This window comes from Dermatophagoides pteronyssinus, unplaced genomic scaffold (assembly GCF_027571235.1).
Source record: "Dermatophagoides pteronyssinus isolate colony J.1.1.1.1 unplaced genomic scaffold, Derpt_VIB-CSIC_2022.12 sq0006, whole genome shotgun sequence".
Taxonomy (NCBI): domain Eukaryota; kingdom Metazoa; phylum Arthropoda; class Arachnida; order Sarcoptiformes; family Pyroglyphidae; genus Dermatophagoides; species Dermatophagoides pteronyssinus.
In genome coordinates this window covers 2895549-2903915 of record NW_027461530.1, presented here as the reverse complement: position 1 = coordinate 2903915, position 8367 = coordinate 2895549, and the positions used below count along the sequence as shown (strand labels likewise).

General features: G+C 30.1%; 1 protein-coding gene across 1 annotated transcript in view; it reads right to left on the bottom strand.

Moving 5' to 3' along the window:
* Positions 1-2523: 2523 nt before the first annotated feature.
* Positions 2524-8367, bottom strand: part of LOC113792617 (pre-B-cell leukemia transcription factor 1-like) — a 37107-nt gene continuing 31263 nt past the window's right edge. The window contains exons 6-9 of the mRNA XM_075820484.1: positions 7235-7370; positions 7076-7169; positions 4760-4887; positions 2524-4636 (exon numbers count right to left, since the gene is read on the bottom strand). Of these exons, the coding sequence (XP_075676599.1) occupies positions 4595-4636; positions 4760-4887; positions 7076-7169; positions 7235-7370 (400 nt within the window). The 3' untranslated portion in view covers positions 2524-4594. The remainder of the gene's footprint in view (positions 4637-4759; positions 4888-7075; positions 7170-7234; positions 7371-8367) is intronic.

Genomic DNA, 8367 nt, shown 5'->3' with positions numbered 1-8367 from the left:
CCCCTTGGTATGATTGGGCAACAATAATGATGATGATCGTTGTCGTTGTTGTTGTCGCCTAGGTCGCATTTTTTTCATTTTATTTTTTTTCCATTCATTTGCCTTGGTGACACAAACATTATATTACTTTGAGGATATTTTATTTTTTTGTTTTGTTGCTTGGTTGGTTGGTTGGTTGATGACATTGGAGAATGAAAAGAGATCAGGATCGAGAGGTTGATTTTTTTATATATTTTTTTCTCTTTTTGGTTGACAGTAGCCCGTAAATTATTATTACTACCATCACTATATCGTTCGTTATTATTATTATAGCTTTTAAATTAGTTCTAAATTAGTCACAAATTAGCTTTATAATAATAATAATAATTTGGAAAAAAGCTTGAACTTGCGAACGATCATGATGATGATGATGATAAAAACACACACACAAAACATCAATAGAAAGAGAATCATCATTTAATGAATGTCTATAAGGGAATATATTGAGAGTTTTCCACACACAAAAACACCAAAAACACATCAAATTTATTGAAGATAATGCTACTAATGGATAGATGATTTGTTCTTCTCTCAATTCATTTTGGTTTATTGTCATTTGTTAAAAATTGATCAATGAAAAAGAAATAATTCCATATGGATTCCCAAAATCGAAAAACAAAAACATACAATTCGATTCGATTCATTGATGATGCTATCATTGAAACTACAATTATCCATTTGGATTCATTTCATGATACTAAATATATAAGGTTTGAAAGATCTTTCATTTATTTATCGGTAATTTTTATTTTATTCAAACAGGAAAAAATGAAATTCACAAAAAATTAGTTTAAGAAATATAAACGCAAAAAAACTCCCATTGTTTTCATTGAAAATTTCTTTCCTGAAAAATCAAATTTAATGATGATGATGTTAATGAAATTTGGTGAGAGGGGATAGAAGATATGGGGGAAACATCGATATTCATGTTTTTATTCCAATCCAATCAAAACAAAAAAAATTGCATTACATGACTTTTCAATTTAAATCAAACAACGAATATAAAACAAAACTAACAGTAGTACGAAAAAATCGATTCGTTGTTGTTGTTGATGTCACCGTTGTTCATTCATATACACTACATATCAAATGGGAAAATAGATTGATGATGTTGTTTGTGTGAAAACCCCTTTTTTCTTGTATTTTTATATGGAAAAAGGAATCATTTCGATCGCTAATGTCAACACAGAAATGGACCCTAACCATTACACAATAATGTTTTTTTCTTTTGATGGTAAATTTGCAACAAAAAATCAAACATTCCAAAATAACCCTTTTTGTCTGAATACAAATCAACAAAAAACAATGAAAAATAAGAGCATCTTTAAAAAAATATAGAAATACACCCTAAAGAATGATCAATTCAAACACACACATCTTGGTTGGTGCCAAATTTAACACCCAAAAATATCCATAACATCCACAGTTGATGATAATGTGCTACCATTATATAATAAACACATGATCATCATCAGTGTGAAAGTAGAGAATATGCTCGATATTGTTGTCGTCGTCCAAGATGATGATCATCATCAACAACATCGACATGGTGTTATAGTTTTGATTTTCGTTGACTATTTTTAGAACGTTATATTTTGAAATGAAACATGTGTGATGTGGATGTAGATTTTCGCTTGTGTTTTGCATCTGAAAAAAAAGATTTAACAAAAAAAACTTTTTTCTTCTCAACATTGATGATGAATCTGTCAGGCGTATTCTTTAGCATCATCATCATCAATGGCAAAAAACATTGGCGGTCATCGTATTCTTTTCTTCTGTTTGACTGGCAGACACAGTAATGATTGTTAGTTTGATGATGATGGTGATGATCATGATGATTGAGGAAACGGAGCAAACAAGACTCTATAACTTTTACGAGAAAAAAACCACCAAAGTCATCATCATCATTCAATGAGGAAGAAAAATATATTTCAAAAAACTTATCGACAGCCACAAAATGAAAGAGAGGAGGGCAGAGAATCATCATCATTACCCATTACCCATTATCATTATGTGTGTATGAATGGTAGCTGAAAACAGCAAAAAGAAAAAAATTCCATGACAAGTAAATAACCCGCAACAACAACATTGGTCAGTAGCGATGTCATTTTGGTTGGTTAGTTGGTGAAATAATCATCATCTATACCTACACACTACAAACCACCAATAATAGGTTATAATGATAATTTGGTTTCGTTTCTGGTTAGAAATGCAGGTAATTATTCCATTCTCTTTTCGAAGAAATGCGAAATGCGAAAAAAACCATTATCATTGGAGAATACGATTCGAGGTGCGTCCCAATCATCATCATTATGATGATGATTATGTGGATGATGATAGCATTGAAAAGTTTAGCAAAGTTATTATTACACCATTGAATCAAAACAACAAAGTCGATGAACTATATATATTCAAATTATGCATCATTTTCAAATTCATTCATAAAATGTGAACAACAACCAAATCAATATTCATCGATTAGCATTTGAAAAGAAGAAAATCATGATTGTTGTTATTAATAATTAATAATAATTATTATTATAATATAGTTTCGTAATTATTTATAATATTTATAATATATTAAAAATGGTAATAATTTATATAAAACAAATTTCGAATGAAAATGAAAAATGAAATGATAAAATGAGAAATTATGTCAATCATGTGTGTGTGTGTGATGCGTTTCATTAGCTGGATTTTCAAACGATGATGATGCTGCTTATTTGTTTTTTGATTGTAGAAAGACACAAATTTTTGTTTGTTTGATAAGTAGAATTTCTGGATTCTTTAATGATGCCATTCTTGTTTGAAAGTCAAAAAAAAAATTAATGAATGTCCATATGAATTTTTGATACCGATAAGGTAGGTCAATTCATTAGTCTATAAAAAAACTATACAAATTTTTTCAAGTGTGATGTGTGTACTATACAAAATGAAATTGATTAAAATAAACAAAACATAAATATGTCTATGTGTCTGTTTGTTGTACTAAATTTTGGTTGACAATTTGAAAAAAAAACAAAAGATGATACAGAATTTGATTTAAAGACAAAAAAAAACAACAATTTTCTATTATATTCATTTTTTCTGTTTCAATAATTCAAGGGACATTCAATAAGAATCTTTTTTTGTTGGTTTGAAACATTTTTTCAAAGCATCATTTTTATTTGACAAGTTTGTGTATGTGTGGGTTACGTATTTCAATTTTTTTCCATTAATAATAATGATAATGATGAATGTCGAGGCTAATGATGATGATGATGAGATTCTGTTTGTTTGTTTGAAGAAGAAAAATTCCGAAGTGAAAAAAATGACACGAGATTGATGAATTTGATTTGGAAAAATAATAATAATAATAAGAATGAGAAGAAGAAAAAACACACTAGAGAAAGAGAGCTGATATTATGAGCGAGATGATGATGAGAAAAAACTGACTGCTCAAAATATGTTAAGAATTGAACGTTGTTGATGTTGATGATGATGATATAATAAGAATATTTTTTTCAAAAATGAATCGATAAGGATTATTATACAGGTTTTGTGTGAGTTTCAAAAATTTCTGTTATTAAAAATTCCAATGACAATGATAATGATGATGATGATTGACGAAGACAATTACCGTTGAGTTTGTTGAGGTTATTTTCAATTTGAATTGAGATGATCAACGACAATATCGATAATGATGACTGACCGATACAAACAACAACAAACGAACAATATCGGATTGACAATAAGGTGTGTATGTGTGTGTGTTTTTTTGAATGTTTCAAAGAACCAAAAAAGAGAATAGAGATCGAAAATCAAAATAATGATTATGATGAATTAATGTTTTGAACAGAAAAGAAAAACAAATCAAGAAAATTATTAATCAAACAAGATCAACAACAAAAGAAAAAAAGAAGAATGTAAGAAGATGATGAAGATCTTCAGAGAGAAAAATAAGAATTTTTTCAACAAAAAAAATTAAAGAAAAATTAAAGAAGCTCGTTCGTATTGTGTTTGTTTGTGTGTAGGTGGTGTGTGATGTGTGCGATACAGTTTCATCGAATTGTTGTTGTTGTTGAAAGCAAGATTAATTAGCTGTTGATATTGTCTTTTGTTGCTGTTTAACCGGATGACGACAAAATTGATGATGACGATGGTAGGATAATAACATTCTTGCTTTTGTTGTTCACAAATTAAAATCCGGTTGTTTAAATTTTCTGTCGATCAGTCAATTATCATCAATAACTATCGATTTTTTGTTGCTGTAGTTGAAACAAAACAAAACAAAAAAAAACATTGATTGAAATTGGGTGCACAGGTGACAAATTTACTGAATGAATTTATTTATTTAAAAGTGAAATTGATGATGTTGAATTTGATTTGTGATTGACAAACAGATTTAAATTAAATTAATAATAAAAAACAAACGTAAATCGATCAACGACATTATCATATCAAATGATGATGATGAGAATGATGATAATGATGAGGTTTTTCTTCATTGATGAATGATGATGACGGTGATTATAATGATGAGGAAAAAGAAAAGAAAGAGAGAGAGAGAGATGTATCACGGACTATTTACACCATGCGGACTGTATCCCATTGCAACCTAATTGATGATGATGATTTTGGTAAAAGAAAAGAAAGCAAAGAAGACAATTGATTAATTCATTCATCAATATCATCATTTTTGAAAGAGAAATTTAAATCAATTAATTAAAAATAACTTTACCTGAGCCGAACTATAATCACCATTCAGTGACCAACCATCCTGCGATGAACTAGGCGGTGGTGGTGGACTCATTATGGATGAATTTTGTGATGAAGGCGTTAGGCCATAAGGAGAATTGCCGGCAGCAGCTAAAATAGCGAACGAAAGAAACAGAAAAATGAAATAAAATAAATGAATCACGAAAAAAGAAAAACATTTTATAAAAAAAATTTCATAAATCATAATTAATTGATCGGAAAGAAGAAAAGAAAAAATAACGCAACAGCAAAACCAAACCGAAACAACCATAAGGCATCCAATTCATTTTAAACACGCGCGCAGCTGGGCATATATACCAAATATACCAAATATACCCCACACCATACATAATATATAAATGTGACGGAACTTGTATTCGTCAGGCAACATAATAAACAAACACAGAATGTGCTTACATTCACACATAGTGAATAAGAAGAAAAATTCATCATCATCATTCATACATCATTTTGACCGGTTGGTTGATGATGATCATGATCATGAAGGGGAAGAGGAGTGTCACATTTAAGGGTCATCAACAAAAGGTTGAAGGTTTTCTTTTTCCTTGATGATGATGATGGTTGTCAATCATTATCATCATCATCATTCATAGAGAAAATTAAGCAAAAAAAAATTCCGAAATAATGATAATTCATTCATTTCATTTCAAATTCAATTCAGTTTTTTCTCTATAAGCGCATGCTGTGTGTATATGTAAATTGTGTTCTTTTTTTTGAAATGCGAATGCGCTGTAATGTAATGTAATGTAATGAAAATGTTTGGTATATTCGTCATATAATGATGATAATAAAGAAAAAAAAATTGAAAGAACTGGACCTATATTGGCTTGATGTTGTTGTTGTCCATCAAGCATCACATCTATCCATCCATCCAAACAAACAAACAAATATTGAATTCGGATTGTACACACATGCGTTGTTGATGATATTCGTGATGTGTTTTCCCTCTCTGCATACATGTATCATTCATTCATTCATCCATATCAATGAAAGAATGATGTGACCGAGGGGGAATAATGCAAACGGATGCAAAAAATGTCAAACAAACAAACAACAATGTTGACAATGTCCATTAGATGGAGATAGTATCTAGGGTTGTTGTCGTTAGCGGATATCAAAAGTCCATAGTTTCATAAAGATCTTTGTTTTTTCTTAAAGAAACATCCATTGATGATGATGATAGAAAAAAATATAAAACTGTTTAATCGGAATTTGTAAGCGCTTGCGCCCAGAAATATGTGTTTCAAAAAATTTCCTATTTTTTTCTCTCTTTTTTGGTCTCATTGAATACCCAAGAAACTCGAAGAACCAAAAATGTTTCCATCATCATCATCATAAGACGCCTTCCACGAATCTCTATATACACACACAGAAACACAAACACCGTTGCCATCCACCAAACAAACGGCGACGCACATCATCAAACATCGAAATTACGATTGACATCAACAAAAAAACTTAAAGGAAAATATTTCCAAAAAAAAGAAAGGATATCTTTCATTTGTGTATATGAATGTTTCTTTCATTCTTGATGGAATGGAATCGTGAATAAAACGAACACGGGAGCATGTTCACACAATCAAACTTTTGAATTTATAGAGCCGTGTTTTTTCCATTCTGATTCTGATGGCATTTTTGTTCACTAACCAAACCAATTCATGAGAATGGAAGGAAAGACAGACAGACATACATGAAATGAAATAAAAATAACAAAAAAAGCGGGCAGGAATGATCATCACGACGATGATGATGATGATGATTCTGGTTACGAAAATAGAATAGTGATTCGTATTTGGCGAAGAAAGAATAGAATACCTCCTCTATATATATAATTCTGGGTGTTTTTCATTCCTGTGTGTTTGATATTGATTGTATAACCCCGTAATGTTATTTAGCTGTCGATCATGACGACAATACGTCGACGTATGACGCCCGAAAAAATATAACCCGAATACGCCTGATATATATCAAACAAAAAAAAAGATTCGGTATTTGATGTGTGTTATATATGTGTCGGCCTGTCCTGTTTGATATGTATGTATGAATGGTATGCGTGTGATGCGTTTCATTCAATTTCTCCTGCGATCCATTATGAAAATAAGAACAACACACACACCAAATCAGCCAATTCAAATTAAGCTATGTGTTTTTCATCATCAAAACAAACGAACAAAAAATGTCAAAATGGGCGCGATCATCATCATGATCATGTTTTTTGTTTCTACTCGGTTGGCTGCTTTTTTTGTTTGGCATTCATAATACAATAAAATATACATACCTGCTTTTTTGGCAGCATAAAGATTTGCTTCTTCTTGCGCTTTACCAATATTCTTTTTATAACGAATTCGTTTATTACCAAACCAATTGGATACCTTGTTTTGGATGATAAAAATGATAAAAATTATTTGAAAAATTTAAATCTTTAGCAAAAACATACCTGCGATACTGTTATGGAACACTTTCGGGCCAATTCTTCTTTGGCTTCTTCGCTGGGATACGGATTTGATAAATGTGAATAAAAATATTCATTTAGTATTTCGGTTGCTTGTTTGGAAAAATTTCTTCGTTTTCTCCTAAAAAATGATGAAATGAAACAAAAACAAACAATAACAATTAGTCAATATCATAATCAACTATTTAAGAAAACTGGATCATATCATCATCATCATTCTAAATTCTTCTCTCTTGTACTGGATATTTACACACACACAGACCGATCGACCGACAAAGAATGAATGTGGGGGTGAAGAAAAAAATCATCAATCATTTAACTGATGCCATTTGTTGTTGTTGTTGATTCCTGAGGTTGATGGCAAATCAGCCAATATTGTTGTTGTTAATGTAGATTCTACAAGCATCATGAAAATGTTTACTTTTTATTATTTGTATTATATGATGTCTATTACATTTTCAAAGATCCAAAAAAAAGATGCAAATATTCAACAGAAATAAAAAAAAGGTCATAATTTTTGTTGTTGTTGACAAACATTGACAACAACAACAAAATCATTAAGAATTTGAATGATGATGATAATCATCATACATACCACTACTACCACCACCGCCATCATCATATAATCATCGATCATTATGAAAATTAAATGAAAAAAAAATGATAATAAAAGAATAAAAGTGTCGCCTATTATTATTATTTGATTATTCATCATCATTATTTAGGGGGACAAATTGATAATGATGATGAGATCAAACAACAAATAAATAAAATGAATTTTATCACCAAAAAACAACAAAGATGGATCGATATTGAACTTGACTGGAAAACCATAATAATTTTTTGTTTGTTTGAAAAACACAATTCTTTCATTGAACAACCAAGAAAAAAGCCATAAATCAAAATAAAGACAAACTTAAACTTAAACTCTCAAACACAACACACACACAAATTAGCCTAATCCTCTTTCATTTTTCTATTTATTCTGTTTCTGGTTTTATGGGTGAAATATTACCGACACAGAAAAAAAAGAACAAAACAGTGAAAGTGAATGAACGATTGAATTGCAGCGTGGATTCAAAAACAAAAACAACACGACCGAGGTAATCTTAAACAAC